The following is an 18,290-nucleotide window of genomic DNA, read 5'->3' on the forward strand; positions in this document are numbered from 1 at the left end:
CTTAGTGCATTTCCTTCCAGACTTTTAAAAGGCAAAGATTTAGGGGCGTCTGGGTGGCTTATTCGCTTAAGCGTGGGACTCTTGGTTTTGGTTCAGGTCCTGATCTCAGGGTCCTAGGACTAAGCCCCGCATCGGGCTCACGCTCAGTATGGAGTCAACTTGTCATTCTCTCTCTCCCTCTGCCTCTGCCCTGCCTCCCCACTGTGCGCACACACCCCCCTCTCTCTAAATAATAAAAGCTTAAAAAAAAAAAAAGGCAGAGATTTAGGGGATTTTTACTTATAATTTTTCTCCCTCCCCCTTTTGTTGCAAGTAATACATGTTTACTATAGAGAATTTTAATGCAAACAGATTAAAAAAAAAAGGGAAGAAAATTCTGCTATAACCTTCCTGTAGGTCATCTGCCTTCAGCATTTCACTTTATTTCCCTGTTTCTTTCTTATGTGCCCCTTTAATTTGGGCCACAGGCATCTGTCCATCTCCTTCTTATTGACTGCACTCCACCCATGCTGGTGGTTTTCCATTCCCCAAGCTGTGGCACCAACTCAGGGCCTTTGCACATGCTGTCCCCACCTCCTGGATTGCTCTTCCTCCCCCCTCATCCTCACCCGTTGGGTCTCAGCTCAGCATTTGCTCCCCTGCAAAGTCCTCTTTGACCCCCACCCCCATACCAGGCTGGAACTAGTAGAAGTTCTCGGGGATTCTTTTAATTCATGTCCACTACCCTCTCCACACCCTGATCCCCATAGGTCTGGGCCACGTCCACCACTCCATCCTTGGTATCCCCTAGAGATGGATATGGACAATTTCAAGTCTCTTAACCTCTTTGAGCTTTTATTGCTTCATGGGTAACACGGGCTCTTTTTAAGGATCACATAATTGCAACAGGTGACATCTGAGAAGAATGCGTCCTGAGTTGGGCACTGAGCCACCTTGCTGTTCCCCCTTTCTGGAGTCTTGTTCCCCCGCCGCCTCCTCTGGGCAGCTCCTTCTCCTTCAGGTTCCTGCTCACTGTAACTTCTCCAGGGAGCTCTGTCCTAACCTCCCTAACCAAAGTTACCCTCTCTCCAATCATTCATTCATACATATCATACCATCACAGGGCACTTACTGTGTCCACGGGTCTAGGTGTTAGGGACACCCAATTCCTAACTCTCAGAGGTCTTAGATGGCTAATGGATAAATAACTCAAATAATTATTTCTTTACCTTTCTCTCTCTCTCTCTCTTTCTCTTTCTTTCTAATTAGACTCCACATCCAACGTGGAGCCCAATGCAAGGCTTAAACTCATGACTCTGAGATCAAGACCTGAGCTGAGGTCAAGTGGGACTCTTAACTGATGGAGCCACCCAGGCTCCCCTCAAATAATTATTTCTGATACAGGATGTGCCAGGAAGGAAAAATATGGTGATGTGATAGGAGGTGACATGAAATTGGAACCTCTGAAAGGAGGTGGGTGTCCATCAGAGATCTGAAGGGGATGAGAGAGCCAGGTTTGGAAGGAGGTTGGGGAACAGTGCTCCAGGCAGCGGGAACAACAGGTAGAAAGGTCCTGAGGCAGGATTGCCCCCTGGAACCAAAGGGAGCATCTAACTGGAGGAGAAAGATGAGATGGGGAGGTAGCTGGTGGGAGGTAGGTGGCTAGGGGGCCTCAGCTGTGAGGTGGAGTCTGGGCTTTACTCTAAGTGGGATGGGTTAACCCTTAGAAGGGTTTAATCCCTTTCTCTTACCAGCTCTGGCGTCCACCCCTGCGCAACAGTCCCCCATGGAACCGTCCTTAATTCTGGAGTGGAATGTTGATTCTTAACAATAAAGGCCTTTTATTATTTTTACTTTAAAATACAAATCCCGGGGTGCCTGGGTGACTCAGTGGGTTACAGCCTCTGCCTTCGGCTCAGGTCATGATCTCGGGCTCCTGGGTGGCTCAGGTGGTTTAGGGTCTGCCTTTGGCTCAGGCCATAATTCCAGGGTCCTGGGATTGGTCCCCGTGTGGGGCTCCATGCACAGTGGGGAGTCTGCTGCTCCCTCTGCCCCTTCCCCTGCTTGTGCTCTGTCTCTCAAATAAATACATTAAAAAAAAAAAATCCCTCTGTTCAGCAACGACGTGCCTTGTTGTAGGCCTTTTCTCCTTGGGGGGGGGGCACCAAAACAGGTATTTCTGTTCAGGTGCCACCCACGTACAAATCCCAAAACAAGCATTTGGGAAGTGAGGAAGCTGAGCAGCCTTACGGATCCTCACCTCCACCGGGATGCGGCCTGTTCCTGGGCCAGCCGTGTTTAGGGCGCCACCGACTGCCAGTCTCCCTGGAGGGGGAGATCGGGGGTGAATTTATTTTTGTTTCTTTTTCTTTTTTTTTTTTTTTAAGATTTTATTTATTTATTTGACAGAGATCACAAGAGAGGAGGAAGCAGGCTCCCCGCTGAGCAGAGAGCCCAATGAGGGACTCAATCCCAGGACCCCCTGGATCATGACCTGAGCTGAAGGCAGAGGCTTTAACCCACTGAGCCACCCAGTCGTCCCTATTTTTGTTTATTTTTCATGTTTTTCTCAATTTTCCAATTCTCCGCAGTAGGTTCTTAATACTTTTATAGTCTCGAGTGGAGGAGAGGGACAAAAATGTTGCCCTTAATAAAAATAGGTTTCCCAAACGCTTGCGGAAAAAGTGAGGGACGTCCCGCACTTCCAGGGGGCGAGGGGAGGAGGCGGGCTCGAGGCGCTAAGTTATTCTGGTCTCTAGGCGCCTCCGCAGCTGGCGAGCTTTTTATAAACAGGACGAACACCGCCCGCCCTTCCCGCCCCGCGCCTGGGGAGGAAGCAAGCAAGGAGATCAGGATTCTCTGGGGGCCACGCTCCTCCGGGTCTGGGTACCAGAGTTGAGGGGGAGGGATCCAAAAAGGGGGTAAGGATCTCATTCTCCCGCCCCCCTCCGCCATTCTGACATTTCCCCCCCTCAAGATTTGGGGAAATAAACGCCTGAGCCCTTCAGTCCCCAAAGTCTCCACTCTCTGAGTCTTGTTTACCCAGGATGGGGGGAATGGGTTCCCTGTCATTTAAGTCAGGAACCAGGATCGGTTAAGCATCTCCCAGCCCCATCTTTATTTTGGGGTCTTTGAACCTCGCTAAGACCCTCCCCATTTCCCGTCGTTGTTTCCTGCAGGTTTGCGGGGATTTAGGAGGTGAGCCGTTTCTTTGCCCTCCTTCAGCATTATCTTCGAATTTTTCTCCGCAAAGTGGGGCTCAGGGAGAGGTGGGGTTCTTGGGTCGGGTAGCCCTTTTCTTCTTCTTCTTTTCTAGAAATTAGTTCCCTTGATCCCAATTTTTTCTTCTTCTTCTTTTTTTTTTTTTTTTTCTTCATCTCAGAAACAGGATCGGGCATCTACCAACCCGGTCCTCTTTGGAGATCTTAAACCTCAGAAGTTGCAAGGAGTCCCTCTTGACCCCTACTGTCGCTTTTTCTTTATTTATCCTTATTTTGAACCCGTAGTTAGGGAGCATGGAGCAACTCTCAGCTGCCTACTCCTCTTTTCTGAGATTGGGAATTGGGGAACGCTTTTAACCAGAGGTCGTTGCACCCCAAACAGGGCGGGGACCACGGAAGTCCCACACCAAAGGTGGGAGGGGGCGGGGAAAGGGAACGCCCCCTGAAGACCCAGGCTCGGTGAAGGCCTCAACCCTTTATCCCCGCAACCACTTGGGAGCCATCATTGGACCAGAACAGAAAGGTGGTGATCTCTGATTGGTACTCAGTCCGTCGCTCGGACGTTTAAGCCAGTGAGAGGTTGGCACTCAGTCCCGCCTCCCTGACACAGGCAGGAGGCGGAGCAAGTAGACACCTCCCCCGCGCGCTACTGGATAAGCACACTGGCTCCCGCCCCATTCGTGCGTCAATCTGCGCAGGAGCCCCGCCCCTCCTGGCTTCTACGTGCGTCAGCGGGCTACTTCTCCAGGCGCGGCTCCGCCCCAGGATGGCGTCACGGCTGTATCTGCATGTGAGGCCCCGCCTCACTCTTTGCAGGACGTCACCGCGGACTGCAGGGGCCTGAGCCGCTGCTGCCGCCGCCGCTGCCCCCGTCGCGCAGCCCCACATCAACGCAGGGGGCCCCGGCACCACCGCCACCAAAAAGTCGCTGCCGCTAGGGTCACGACCGCATCGGTGCAGGGCAAGGTGAGTTGCGGGGCGGCCTGGGTCGCCGCCTCTCCGAACACCTACATAACCTTCATTTGACTGATGAGCTTGCCCGAGTAGGGGACGAGGTTGGCTAGGGTTAAATCGGGGAAGGATGCGGCGGTCACAGCCCTAGTATGGGTAGGGCCCTGGCTCCCCCTAACTGCCCGCTCCTCACCCCCACCCCCCCGCCCCTGGCCTCTGCGGCGGAGGGGGAGGGGAGGTTAGTGCCTTGCGGGAAGCTGTGCGCGCGGGAGGCTCTGTGCGTGCGCGTGCGTGTGGTGTGAACACGCGTGTGCGCGCCCGCCTGTGCCAGCGGATCTGTGTGCATACCCTTTTGCTTATGTACCGGGGTATGCTCGTGTGACCCTGTGGGTGTCCCGACCCCGGAGAGTGCATGCCGCACGCGGATGGAAGGAGACGCATGGACTGTGCGTGTGCGTGCACGGGAATGCGTGTCCGCGTGGGTGTCGTGTACACGCCTGCATAGGTGGAGGAGGCTTTGAGCACGGGTGGGTTTGTACATTTGCATATGTGTGTTGGTGTGCGCACAAGTGTTTGTGTCTCTTTCCTGTGCACCGAGTGTATTCGACTCTGATGTGCACACGCGTGAACGGGTGTGTTCCTACTGCGTGCACGTTAGCGTGTGCACGCCCCGCCCCTATCACACGACCAGCTGTCTCAGCCCGATCTTTCCCTGCTTGCGAGCTGCGACGCACATCCCCGCGGGAACGTACACGCGTATGCACTTGCGTCCGTTCTGAGCAACATAAATGATTGATGGGGGGCGGGGCCGGCCGCAGCTGCCCCTACCTGCTCAGCCTTAAGAGTGTAGAATTACAGCCCGACCTGGGGGGAAAGGCGTGCTGGAGGGGTCTACAGGGGTGTCCCCATCCCCATCTCTCTGAGCTCCTCCCTTGACACTTCTGGCCTTTCAAGGTCATGGCCCACCCTTTGCCAGTGAGCCCCACCAATGGTACTGGGGCTCCTGACCATATGAGGGTAATCTCTATAAACACTAGTCCCTCTCAAGAGCTCTGGAGTTCTCTTCACCCTGTGCCTGGGACTTGGGCAGTTGGGGTCTGGAATGGGACTCCTCAGGCTTACCTACACCTTGCACACCCAGATGGCATCCGCCACAGACTCACGCTATGGGCAGAAAGAGTCCTCGGACCAGAACTTTGACTACATGTTCAAGATCCTCATCATTGGCAACAGCAGCGTGGGCAAGACCTCATTCCTATTCCGCTATGCAGACGACTCCTTCACGCCTGCTTTCGTCAGCACTGTGGGCATCGACTTCAAGGTCAAGACCATCTACCGCAACGACAAGAGGATCAAGCTGCAGATCTGGGTGGGTCCAGCTGGAGAGCTCCTGTCTCTTACCAGTTTACCTTTCCAGAAAAGCAGCCCCTGCTTTGCCTCTTTCCTGCTTCGATTCATTCATTCACACACTGGGCATTTATCGGGTGCCTACTGTGTATCAGGGGCTAGAAGCCCAGAAGACAGTGCCCTATTCTCCCAGCCTCATCACTGCTCTCCAGGAGTGAGGAAGGAGCCAAGGCTGGGTCCCCTCCTCTGCCTGCTGTTATGGAGAGCATCACTTAGCTCGGTACCTCAGTTTCCCCCTTTATGTTCTTTCTTGTGAGTCTTCATGAGGTTTCATCAGGATCTTGGGCCCAACCTCATCCTCTGGGACAGGAGCAAGCACCTTCTGTAGGGTCTACTGGCCACCTTCCTTAACCCCATGGAGGCCTGAAGGAACCTGTTAAATCCCAAGCTGGAACTGTCCCTTCTGTGCTGTGTTCCCATGGCTCTAACTTCACCCGTCCCCTGGCCTGGGAGACCTTACCTGGTCTGTCTCCTTCTACCTCCACCTCCTCATTGTTTCTCAGATGCACCCGGCACAGACCCACTCCAGGGCCTTGGCCCCTGCTGTGCCCTTGGCCTGGATTCTTTCCCCAAATCTCCACATGGTTCCCTCCTCACTCCCTTCAGCTTCTAAAATCATACCCTCGCCCACTGCCCGGCCATCTCTGTCCAACTTTCTTTTTCTCCTCTGTCTACATCACTCTCTGATATGGGATACATTTTCTTCCTTTTTACGTGTTTATCGTCTGTTTTCTGTACTGGGTAGTTGGTTCCACGAGGCAGTGATTCTTGTCCATTTTGTTAACAGCTGTGTCCCCGGTGCCCAGCACGGGGTGTGGCACACACAGGTGAATGCGCGGGTATGTTGAATGAATGACGGAATGATTCTGTAGGTACCTGCCTCCAGAGGGTGGTTGAACCCCATGTTCTCCGTGTAGGTGACCAGTCGGCTTTCCTGACCCACTGTGCCTTTGGGCTGGCCCCTGCTCCTCTCCAGTTCTCACCAGGGCTGGACTGGACAATTTCAGAGTTGGTTTCCACTCTTAGTTCACGTGTGGGGCCTCTCTGACCCCCGTGTTTTCTTCCTCCCAGGACACAGCAGGGCAGGAACGGTACAGGACCATCACCACTGCCTACTACCGGGGAGCCATGGGTTTTATCCTCATGTATGACATTACCAATGAAGAGTCCTTCAACGCCGTGCAGGACTGGTGAGCACAGCCTCACGCCCTCCCAGACGGTCTTTGGAGCTGGATTCTGACCTGCTCTGTAATAACAAAAACGTAGCACTGGCTCCAACTAAGGGGAATAAAGGAGCTCGTTGTAAATTTATAGGTTAAGAAGAAAAAAAAATCAGGGAAGGGGCAGAAAATATAAGGTCAGTTTGTATTGGACGGAAGAACAGAAACGTTTACATTTCTGCCCAAAGTAATGATACATTTTAGGGAAATTTCTGAATTAGCAGAGGGAGAAGGTCTTGTGTCTGGGGCGGGTGGGGCTCTGGGAAGGGCAGGCAAACCTGCGTGAAAGGGATTTTTGAAGATCAGGGAGCCGTGGGACCGCGTTCCTGGCAGGACAGAGGCCAGGAGGAAGGACCAAGCCTGCCAAGTTCAAGCAATAATCGGGACGTGGGGGGCTAGAGGGTGGCGAGGGAGGGGGAAACAGAGGTCAGTGGAGCTTGAATCTTCCCAGGCCTAACCCACTCATCGCTGCTTCCTCCAGGTCGACCCAGATCAAGACGTACTCATGGGACAATGCCCAGGTGCTGCTAGTGGGGAACAAGTGCGACATGGAGGATGAGCGGGTGGTATCATCCGAGCGTGGCCGACAGTTGGCTGACCACCTCGGTGAGTGCCTAGCGGGGCTACACACCAACAGGCTACGAAAGGGACCCTGAGGCCCTGTAAGGGGAGGGGACACCCCTAAGACCTCCTAGCAAAGTCAGGACAGGGCCTGGATTTGAATCCAGCCAATTCACACTTTCTGCAAATGGCCTGGAGCCGGATCCTGAAGGATGCATAGGAGTTCGCTGTGCAGTTAAGTTACTGACTCACTCTGACACCCTCACTGCCAGCCTCGTGTTGGTTTGCTAGGCCCAAGAGGGGGGTGGAGGGAGAGACCTGGGCTGGGGCAATGCACTGATGGGGGCGGCGAGCTGCTCTGCCTGGTGTAGGTAAGACCTGGAGGAAGGTGCTAGATCTGGAGCTCAGGCAAAGGGTGGTCTCTCAGGCAAAGGAAACTGTAGGTAAAGGCCCGAGCTGGGGAAGATCCTGGGTGTTCTGGCAAGTAATTTTCTATGGCTGGAACACAAGGGACACTTGGGGGAAACCTGGCTGATCACGCAGGGCCTGAACGATACGGCAAAGATCTGGGACTCCTGTGAGGGCGACAGGGAGCCACAGGGTGTGTAAGCAAGGGAGGGCCCAGGTGGTTGGGAGTTTCAGATGCTGCCAGGGGCCAGTGCACACGTTACAGCTGGTGGCAGGAGCAAGGAAATAGGTCTGGGGGGGGGGGGGTGCCTGGAGATGACAAGGGGACAGTTTTAGAGCAAAGGAAAGAGTATGAGAAACAGGGCTGAGCGGCCTCCCTGCAGGACTTGGCGCTTCTAACAAGTGGTCAGCACCAGGAATCTCCAGATGTTCCTGCCCTCTGAGAAGCGTCTCTGGGATGGGGTGGGGGTGGGGCCGGGGTCCTCACCCCTCCCCTCCCCACCCACAGGCTTTGAGTTCTTTGAAGCAAGCGCCAAGGACAACATTAATGTCAAGCAGACCTTTGAGCGCCTGGTGGATGTCATCTGTGAGAAGATGTCCGAGTCTCTGGACACGGCCGACCCCGCAGTCACGGGCGCCAAGCAGGGCCCACAGCTCACGGACCAGCAGGCGCCCCCACACCAGGACTGCGCCTGCTGAGAGCTGCCCTTGCCCCCTCCCGGCCCCACCCCTGCCCACCCCCTGGGCCTGATCCAGCCCTGCAGCGGCCCAGGGTGTGAGACCCCCACCCCCAACTTAGCCCCTCACTCTTATTTATTATCGTAGTTATTTATTTATTTATTTATTGGAGAGGTCCCCCAGGGGCTCAGGCTCCCTGCCCACCCCCTCCCCTTCCCGCCCTGTACATACAGCCCTGTCCCCACTCTGCTGTGGCGTGTCGTGGCCCTGTGAACTCACCGCTCCCCCTCCTCTCAAGACCCCACCTTTTTTAAAAATTCACCCCTATCAACAGTTACCAGTTTTGCAGAGGGGGCCCGATGACCCCCCCCAGGGCAGGCTGATTGGGTGAGGGGATGCAGTCAGGTCAGCAAGCCTGTCGGCTGTGACTTGGTGGGCCAAGGCCACTGTGGGGGGGATCTCAGCATGGACCACGGGGTGGACCAGAGCCAGGTAATGGCCTGCCTGGCTCCTCACCCCCTACGTTTTACCCTTATTTGGAGGTGAGGGCTGCTGTGGGTACTCGCCACCCTGGGACTCCCCCCTAACACCAGACCTGTTCTGACGTCATGAGTGTCAAACGTGACCCCCAAATCCCCAGATGTCATGACAACACTACACACACCCAATAAAGCGAATGGATGACGCTGTGTCCCTATGAGTGCCAGCCTGCCACGGTGGCCTTGGTCACCCACAGGAATTGCAATGATGAGAGAATTTAATAGAATTTCTACAGCCTGTGGCCTGAGTATGAGACAGAGGCCACTAGGCCTTGCCTTAGGCTCCGGATTCTGGGGGCTAACTCCAGGCTGTGTCCCCGCCTTGTGCCCAACGCCCAGCTCATAATCGTGTTGAGGGGCTGGGGCTTGGGACTGCCTGGCTTGGGCCACGTGCTGTAGATGGGAACACGTGTGTCACTGGTTCATGGAGGGCCTGTGGTGAGAGGGGCTCCCGGATGACCATCTTCACGGTTGTCTTCCAGATGGGGAAACAGGTCTTATACTGGGCTTGGAAGAGGCAGCCCAGCCAGATGCCCAGGGGTTGGGGAGGGGCTGGGACCAGGCCTGTTGTGCTCAGAGTCAGTCTTGCCCTGTCTGGCACCCAGCTGGGAGGGCTGGGGCAGCTCAGTCTGCACAGTGCCCAGGGCCACACAGCCAGGAGTGGATGGCTCCGGATCTGTCCGTGCAAGAGGCGTCTGGTCACACAGCCCGTCCACCCCTGTGGACTCCTCTTCACCCAAGCGAGTCCTCACCCACCTGTCTTCTCGCTAGGCTCAGTCTTGTGGGACAGACACAGCAGGAACCTGGCCAAGGTCATCCAACAGCAGAGAGGCTGGGTGTTCACCCTGCTGGGGATCAGCTCCGCGCCCACCTGCTGTGCTTGGCAGATTATCACAGGCCCAGGAGGACCTCACCCTAGAGCACAGCGGAACTGCCGGAACTGCCGCTTGGAGTTTACACATGTGGCCCCTGAGGAGCCCCCTGGGTGTCTGGTCCACCCACTGAGCTCACCCGGTACTTCAGGTAGGAGAGGTACGTGTCCCAGCCCAGCGTCAGGCCGTTGATATAGGTGACTCGGAACTGCGGGGGCACGAAGAGGAAGTTCACCAGCTGGGCCGCCGGCCAAACGCACCAGTCGGCCTGCGGGGAGGGGTGGGAGTGTGGTGAGGGGTGGGGCCTTGGCACAGGGGTGGAGGTGGGGGGCTGCGAAGGGCAGGGCAAGGGAATGAAGGGGTGGGCAGGGCCCACCTTGTAGAATTCCCAGAACTTGTCCCGCAGCTCCTGGCAGCTCTCATCCAGGGTTTGGCCCTCCAGGCAGCCCAGGCCTGGGAAGGAGACCAAGAAATTAAGAGTGTCAGAGGCTCGGGAGTACCGGTGATGGAGCAGATGGGGCAGGAACCCTGAGGGACAGTGGTGTCCCAGGCAGACGGACCAAGAAATTTAAAAGCCTTGAGGTGGGAAGGGCCACACACAGCAGAATGGCTGGTGTGGAGGAACACAGCAGAACAAGTTGGTTCCAGTGAGGGAGAGGTCAGAAATAAACACACACTCCCTTAGGGGCACTTGGATGGTTTAGTAGTTTAAGCAACTGGTTCTTGGTTTTTGGCTCAGGTCATGATCTCAGGGTCCTGGGACTGAGCCCAAGTTGGGCTCTGCAATGGGCATGGAGCCTGCTTAGGATTCTCTCTCTCCCTCTCCCTTTTGCCCCTGCCACTTCCCTTACTCTAAAAACAAACAAACAAACAAACAAACAGACACACAGGCACCCCAAGGTAGATGCACCCTTCCTGAGGCTGAGGCTGTTTTATTTCCTTTCTTTCACAAAGGAGGAAACTAAGCTCAGGGGGGCGGGGCTGACACTCTTCTCAGAGCCAAGGGCTGGATGATTATACCCCATCAACCCTAGCCTCAGCAACTCTTCTTTCAGCCTCAGGGCCTTTGCATGGGCCATTCTTCATGCCTGCTGGCACCTTCTTCAAGTCTCAGAGGGGTGGCCTCTCCTCTGGGCAGTCCTCCCAACCACTGCCCAGGGCAGCCCCACCCAACACCGCTTCATCCCTCCTACACAAAGCACTGCTGTCCAACTCTGCCGTTCATACCTGCCCCCCGTGGGTCTGTCCTGGCGCTACTGTGACCCAGCACCCAGTCCAGAGTCACACACAGAAGAGGCCCATCAGAAACGCCAACTCAGCACCCCTCTTAACACAAAGCTGGCTCTGCCCCTCCTGACATGGGGGGGGGGGCAGAGCCCAAGCTCACAAGGCTCCTTACCCAAGAAGTACCAGACGCCTAGCATGGGAGAGGCCACCAGCTGGTCGATGAGGACCTTCCTGAGGACGTTTGGGAGGCCACGGAGGCCAGACGCTGGGAGCAGGTGGTCCAGCCAGAGGTACCAGTAGTGCAGGAAGGGACCCATACTGCAGCCCACTGCAAACATGCTCGCTGAGAGCAGTTCAAGAGTCAGGCCAGGCCAGCAAGTCCCCAGTCCATGGTACCCTCCCTCCCTGATAAACCTGAAGCCCTCCCCGAGCCCACCTGTAAGTTCTTCCATTACAAGCCCCACTGCCAGGCACCGTTCCAGTGGCTCCTCTCCCGTTTTCTCTCCTCATCCCCTTCACTACCCTGAGAGCGGGTTCTACCACTGCTCTGCTTTCCGGAGGAGGAAACAGGCATAACAGGTTGGGAAGTGTGGGGCCAAGGCACAATCCCAGGCTGGCTGGGTCCAGACGCTGAGCCCTTGACTATCCTTGGTGTAGTTTCCAGTGCTCAATGTTTGGTCTCAGTGTTGGAGTAAGGGAAGCGGACGAGGGGGTGGGCGGAAACTGGGGCCGGGAGGGGACAGGGACCAGGAAGTAGAAGGAGATGGAGACCTGAGGTGGGGAGCGGACTGAGACCCCGGGGTGAGGAGGAGGGACGGAGACCCGAGCGTGGGCTATGAGGGTCTTGGATGCACACCATGGTCAAGGGTCCCGCCGGGAATTGAGGCCTCAGGTCAGGGGTCTCCGATTCTGAGATTGGGCTCAAAGGTCCCCCGGGGTCAAGGGCCAGTGGCTCCAGACTTGCTCACCTGAGCGCCGGGGGTTGAACTTCTGGCCAGGCCGGGCGCGGACCTCCCAGGATTGGCGCACACCGTCCCCGACCGCCATGAGAACACCACAGCCCAGCGTGTTGGTGACGAGCAGCGCACGGCCTTGGAACAGGGGCTGCCCCGCGGCCCGCAGGGCGCGCAGCCAGCGCCAGCCGCCGGAAGCCATAGCCCACCGAGCCGCAGGACCCCGCACCGGGGATGCCCTCCCGGCGCTGACCAATCGCACGCGGTCTTCGCGGTCTGCACGCCCGCTCCAGCCCTCGCCAGCCGATCGCTGACCGCTCGGCGCTCCACTTTGCCGGGCTCGAGACGTAGTAGCCAATAAAAGGCCGGCATCCCATTCCCAGGCCAATCGCTGAACGAGGCCAAACGCTGCCTTCCCCACTTGCGGGCCAATCGCAAATAAGCGTCTCACCCCAGCGCACGGATCAATGGCCGCCTCGCCACCTCGTTTCCCCGCCCCTTTCCGCGCCAGCCTATGGACAAGCGCCGCCGGACTCTAACCAACCAGCCCGATACTGCACTGACCAATCGCAGGCTAGTCTTACGCCAGCGACCGCCTGTTGTCCCGCCTCCCCGGTGGAGGTGGCCAATCTTGCTCCCTCCAGACTAGTTGCCCTCCAGATTCTCCGATTCTTCCGGAATTCTAGAGAAGGGATCTCAGCTGGGTCCTTGGCGGCTCGACCCGGGCGGAAGTCTAATCTCGCAAAGATTCACGGAAGTCGGAGCGGGTTATGCGTTGGCTGCGCCCGCGGCCCCGTAGGATCGGATCCAACCGTTGACCTTTAGCTGGGTATCTGACCTCGGTTCCAAAATAGTAATAGTTAAAACGCTAGGCGGTGATCTGGGCACGTTGCGTGCATTAACTTACCCCACAGGCACCTCTGCAAACAGCTAAATCCCTACTTTACCTCCTGTGTTCCCATAGCGGAAAATAGGAGTTTCCATGGAAACCTATGCGTTATTTACAGGGAACGAGGGTGTTGCAAACTGCGGCCAGAGATTCAAATTCCGTTGCTGTTCCTGTGAGGTTCAAGAGGTAAAAATGTTTCTTAAATTTTTTAAATGTGTGAAATAGTATAAAGTTTCTGGACATGAGAGAATCCGTTTTGAATCCCGTTTCCTTTACAACGAATGAGCTCATGGACTGGCCTGAAGCAGCAATAATTTTACAAGCAGTTGCTCATAAAATTTCAACAGAGCAATTGGCATTGGGATCATATGGAGAAGTAAAGTTAATAATATCAGGGACAGTTTCATTTGATAGCACCAATAAAATTATAATAACCAGAAGTGACTCAGCTGGTCAGTGATGTGGGAAACAAAGGCAAAAGAAAATTTAATTTCCTTACTACCTACAGCCCGCTGACAAGTCCTTGAAACGGGCAAAGTGACATTCCTCTAGGGACTCAACTGCCTTGATGATAATACTTTGCTCAGGGCAAAAGGCAATCTTAACCTGACCCCCAGGATCCTGTAAGTCTACTTTAACATAAAAATTCCTTCGGAAACTTCCTTTATCTCAACCCACCCCCCAAAATACATGTTGGCAATCATCCCCCAAGCATATGACCCATCGATATGCATCGGAAGGTTCTTATGACTCGGGTTTTACTAGAGGGTAATAAATGACCTTTTCCCAACAAGAGCTAGCCCCTTGGAGGTCCTGGAAACCTTGCTTCCAGTTTGCTTAGAGAATTATGCTCTCCGTAACCACCCCCCCCAACCTGAAAGTATGTAACTGGCCACTCTTTATGACCACAGTGCAGCTCCTTCTGCCCTGGGGTGCTGTCCCCTTCCTGTAATAAAACCACCTTTTTGCACCAAAGATGTCTCAAGGATTTTTTCTTGGCTGTCAGCTTCGAACCCTAACATCTTTCCAACTTCAGTCAGCACCAAATGAGTAGGATTTCTTTCTTCTTTATCTCAATCAGGTAATTACCCCTTCCTTCTTTCTCATAACCCTTTCCTTCCATGAAGGAGACACTTTCCTGGTTACTCTGGAATTTGGGCTCCCAAATTGTAATTCTGAGCCCCCCAAAGAAACATTTGCTCCTTTTCAGTTTTGCCTCCTTTTCTTAGTTGACAAAAGGTTGGGGGAAAATGGAATAATATTCTATGACATGGAAATTATATGAAAATCAAATTTTTAAACCATAAATAAAGCTATAATTTGAACAGAGCCTTGCCCATTTGTTTCTGTATTGTCTCCTCTCTCCCTACAGTGAGTGATTGCAACAAAGACCGCATGGTCTGTAACTAAACTATTTACTATATGCTGGCTCAGTTGGCAGAATGGGTGGCGCTTGATCTTGGGGTTGTGAGTTTGAGCCCCCTGTTGGGTGTGGAGATTACTTAAGAATAAAATCCTAAATTGGGAGGGCGCCTGGGTGGCTCAGCAGGTTAAAGCCTCTGCCTTCGGCTCGGGTCATGATCCCAGGGTCCTGGGATCAAGCCCCACATCGGGCTCTGCTCCGCGGTGAGTCTTCTTCCTCCTCTCTCTCTGCCTGCCTCTCTGCCTACTTGTGATTTCTGTCTGTCAATTAAATAAATAAAATCTTAAAAAAAAAAATCCTAAGGGGGAGGGGGCACCTGGGTGGCTCAGTGGGTTAAACCTCTGCCTTTGGCTTAGGTCATGATCTTAGGGTCCTGGTATGGAGGACCGAGTGGGGCTCTCTGCTGAGCAGGGAGCCTGCTTCCCCCTCTATCACTGCCTGCCTCTCTGCCTACTTGTGATCTCTCTCTCTCTCCATCAAATAAATTAATAAAATCTTTAAAAAAAATAAAAAGGAGTACATCAGGAAGAAGGGACTTTGGTATCTGAACCTGTGGTATTTAGTGTCTCTTTTGAAGGTGGTCAAGATAGGCCACCCCAAAATACGCCGCTCTGGCGGATTGATTCTTTTGAAAGACAGCAACATGCACAAAGGATATACTGAGCTGCTTTTCCCTTCCTAAGACCAGGAGATAAAATTCCCCAAGTGGAAGGTGCTGCCCCTGTACCAGGAGAAAGAAACACTGTTATTACCAGAGGGGAAGCTGAGGCTGAAGGCGTCCGTCCAAACAGACCTTGTTTTATTGTTTTTTTTTTTGTTTTTTTTTTTAAGATTTTATTTATTTGACAGAGAGATTAGAAGGCAGGCAGAGAGAGAAGGGGAAACAGGCTCCCCGCTGACCAGAGAGCCAGAACTGAAGAATCAAACCAGAGCTGAAGACAGAGGCTTAACCCACTGCACCACCCAGGCGCCCCAAACAGACCTTATTAAAATAATTGATCTTCCTGTAGTCTCTGCATATCCTTCAGTTGTTTTTTCATCCTTGTCTCCCTTTGTTGAACCTAGTAGGTAAATCACCGAGGTCCAGTTACTTCTTGGATCTTCTTTTTTTCTTGTAAAGTTTCCCCCGGTTTGGTAATGAGATGGGATCGCATTGGCTGGGGCTCTGTTGGCTCTGGGATCTGCAGCTGACAGGTCCCGGGGCCTGATGAAGCCCATAGGTAAGGTAAGAATTTTTGCCTCGTTTGCTTTCTGGATCTCTGTTGGAAGAGGATGGTAAAAATTTCCTTGTCCATCCTCTCTGGGTTTAGATGCGCAAGAGACAAGCATTTGTAAGGATTAGTTCTTTGGAAACTTTGTGACTCTTGTAAATTTGGTTTTGGGTACCCACTTGTTGGTCCCCGCCTCCAGGGACAGCTATTGCTTTCTGTAGGAGTCTCCTTCTTCTTCTTCTTTTTTTTAAATTTTTTAAAAAGATTTTATTTGTTTATTTGACAGACAGAGATCACAAGTAGGCAGAGAGGCAGGCAGAGGTGGGGAAGGGGAGCAGGCTCCCTGCTGAGCAGAGAGCCTGATGCGGGGCTCGATCCCAGGACCCTGAGATCATGACCTGAGCTGAAGGCAGAGGCTTTAACCGACTGAGCCACCCAGGCGCCCCTGTTATGAGTCTCCTTTTGTGTGCTGAAAGCTTGGCTTGGCTTTCTGCATGCTGCAGGGGACCAGACATCAGGTTAGGAGCCCTGGGAATATGTCGATGAGCAGACAGGTATGTGAGTTGTACTCCACTGTGGCTAGGGTCATTGTCAGCTCTCTAGAGCATTGTCTGTCTGTCTGTCTTTTGGCTGTCTTTGGGAGTGGCTCTGGATCTTGGGAAGTATGCATCTTTTGTACGCTCTTGGAGGCATCTCTTGTGTCCCTGGTTGGATCATAAAAGACTTTAGTTTGGGTTTGGGTTCTGAATCACTTGGAATAGGTATACTTCTGGTTTAAAAAAAAAAAAAAAAAGGGATGGGCACCTGGGTGGCTCAGTGGGTTAAAGCCTCTGCCTTCTGCTGGGGGCATGATCCCGGGGTGCTGGGATCGAGCCCCGCCTTGGGCTCTCTGCTCAGCAGGGAGCCTGCTTACCTTCCTCTCTCTCTCTCTCTGCCTGCCTCTCTGCCTGCTTGTGATCTCTGTCTGTCAAATAAATAAATAAAATCTTAAAAAAAAAAAAAAAAAAGGAGTTCAGTAGTGCCAGAAAACTTAGTTTGTTTGAGCTGAAACCTGATAAGATATTTGAAAGGACTTTTTAAATTCTTTTTTTTTTTTTTTAAGATTTTATTTATTTATTTGAGAGAGAGAGAGAACTTGAGCAGGGGGGAGGAGTAGAGGGAGAGAGAGAGGGAGAAGCAGATTCCCCGCTGAGCAGGAAGGCTTGATTCCAGAACCCTGGGATCATGACCTGAGCTAAATGCAGACGAATATCCAACTGAGCTACCCAGGTACCCCAGGACTCTTTTTATTCTTACAGGAACTCTGTAGACAGAAATCGGCCTAATTGGAGGCTAATGTTCCCAGGCTGACAGGAACTATTTCCAAAGCCTTCTCTCCAAAGCTAAAAGGAACTACCTAGTCAGAGGGCTATTTGGGAACAAACTAGCATGTGAAATCTCTTAAAAGTCTTCTTTGCAAATAGTAACTTGTTCCATCTGCCAGAAACATAGTTTCAATTCAACTACTTTTTAAAAATTTTTAAAATTTATTTTAAAAAATTTTTTAAGGATTTTTTTTAAGTAATCTTTTCACCCAGCGTGGGACTCCAGCTTACAACCCAGAGACCAAGAGTCGCATGCTTTACCAACTGAGCCAGCCAGGTACCCCTAATTTAATTTTTTTTAATGTAAGCTCAATGACCAACATGGGGCCTGAACTCATGGCCCAGAGATCAAGAGCCCCTCATGACTGAGCTACCCAGGGCCTCCTCAGCTATTTTTTTTTAAAGGTTAAAAAATAATTAAAAACAAATTTTTTTTAAGTAATCCCTTTACCCAACATGGGGCGTGAACTCATGACCCCGAGTTGGACTCACACAGTCTTCCAACTGAGCCAGCCAGACACCCCTCAACTCTATTTTTTTAAACATGTGAGTATTGTGTTCTTGTATCTGTCTCATGGCCTAAAATTTAAAAAAAAGGGCTATAAGATCTGTGATTGTGTCTCTCATGTTTATGTAATATTTTTCTACCTCCAGAAGCTATTGCTAAAAAGTCATTGTCAAGAGCTCTAAATATTTAATTGACTTATTAAAAAAGTGATTACATAAGATTAGTAAAACACATTATCTCTCTGTTTAAGATTATAAAACTATAAATTCAACCCTAAGAACAAAATCTATGTTAAAAGTGAATTGTTTGGATGCCTGGGTGGCTCAGTTGGTTAAGCCTCTGCCTTCGGCTAAAGTCATGATTCCAGGGTCTTGGGATGGAGCCCTGCATCAGGCTCTCTGCTCAGCGGGGAGCCTGCTTCCCCCTCTCTCTCTGTCTGCCTTTCTGCCTATTTATGATCTCTCTCTGTCAAATAAATAAATCAAATCTTTAAAAAAAAATGGGTGGCGGGGAGGTACTTGGGTGGCTCAGTGGGTTAAAGCCTCTGCCTTTGGCTCAGGTCATGATCCCAGGGTCCTGGGATGGAGCCCCAAATTGGGCTCTCTGCTCCGCAGGGAGCCTGCTCCCCCCACCTCCTCCGCCTGCCTCTCAGCCTACTTGTAGTCTCTGTCAAATAAATAAATAAATCTTAAAAAAAAAAAAAAAGTCAGCTCAAAAGTAGTTCGCCAAATCCTTTGGGAAACTTGGAACCTTGAAGTTTGGCTAAGTTAGATGATGGATAATTGTTGAATATCTAGATCCTTTCCAAATAAGATAAAATGCTGAAACATACTTACTAAAAATGAGTTCAAGTTTGTCTCCTTTGGCTTCTTGATTTTT

The 18,290-nt window shown here is 52.5% G+C and overlaps 2 protein-coding genes across 4 annotated transcripts; one reads left to right on the forward strand and one right to left on the reverse strand.

Moving 5' to 3' along the window:
- Window positions 1–4,011: 4,011 nt before the first annotated feature.
- Window positions 4,012–9,109, forward strand: RAB3A (RAB3A, member RAS oncogene family). Its single transcript, XM_082692015.1, has 5 exons — window positions 4,012–4,166; window positions 5,293–5,520; window positions 6,630–6,748; window positions 7,260–7,384; window positions 8,256–9,109. The coding sequence occupies exons 2-5, from the start codon at window positions 5,293–5,295 to the stop codon at window positions 8,444–8,446; spliced, it is 663 nt and encodes a 220-aa protein (XP_082548141.1). The 5' UTR covers window positions 4,012–4,166; the 3' UTR covers window positions 8,447–9,109.
- On the reverse strand, window positions 8,560–12,379 carry MPV17L2 (MPV17 mitochondrial inner membrane protein like 2). 3 transcript variants are annotated; one of them, XM_082691977.1, is made up of 5 exons: window positions 12,032–12,379; window positions 11,236–11,406; window positions 10,213–10,289; window positions 9,976–10,104; window positions 8,560–9,640 (listed from the first exon to the last, which is right to left on the reverse strand). In XM_082691977.1, exons 1-5 carry the CDS (start codon window positions 12,216–12,218, stop codon window positions 9,305–9,307), a joined length of 900 nt encoding a protein of 299 aa, XP_082548103.1. In that variant the 5' UTR covers window positions 12,219–12,379; the 3' UTR covers window positions 8,560–9,304. The 3 variants fall into 3 exon arrangements, with proteins under 3 accessions (XP_082548103.1, XP_082548104.1, XP_082548102.1); XM_082691978.1 differs by having other exon boundaries at window positions 8,560–9,895; window positions 9,963–10,104; window positions 12,032–12,346; XM_082691976.1 differs by lacking the exon at window positions 11,236–11,406 and having other exon boundaries at window positions 12,032–12,357.
- Between the last annotated feature and the right edge of the window lie 5,911 nt (window positions 12,380–18,290).

This window comes from Mustela nivalis (assembly GCF_964662115.1).
Source record: "Mustela nivalis genome assembly, chromosome: 1".
NCBI lineage: Eukaryota > Metazoa > Chordata > Mammalia > Carnivora > Mustelidae > Mustela > Mustela nivalis.

Coding starts and splice junctions, on each gene's coding strand:
- MPV17L2 (XM_082691977.1), bottom strand. CDS start 12,218: ATGGCTTCCGGCGGCTGGCGCTGGCTGCGCGCCCTGCGGGCCGCGGGG. Junction 10,290..11,235: donor AGGCGTCTGGTACTTCTTGG/GTAAGGAGCCTT, acceptor TCTCCTTCCCAG/GCCTGGGCTGCCTGGAGGGC. Junction 9,641..9,975: donor TCTCCTACCTGAAGTACCGG/GTGAGCTCAGTG, acceptor TTGCACGGACAG/ATCCGGAGCCATCCACTCCT.
- RAB3A (XM_082692015.1), top strand. CDS start 5,293: ATGGCATCCGCCACAGACTCACGCTATGGGCAGAAAGAGTCCTCGGAC. Junction 5,521..6,629: donor GGATCAAGCTGCAGATCTGG/GTGGGTCCAGCT, acceptor TCTTCCTCCCAG/GACACAGCAGGGCAGGAACG. Junction 6,749..7,259: donor TTCAACGCCGTGCAGGACTG/GTGAGCACAGCC, acceptor TGCTTCCTCCAG/GTCGACCCAGATCAAGACGT.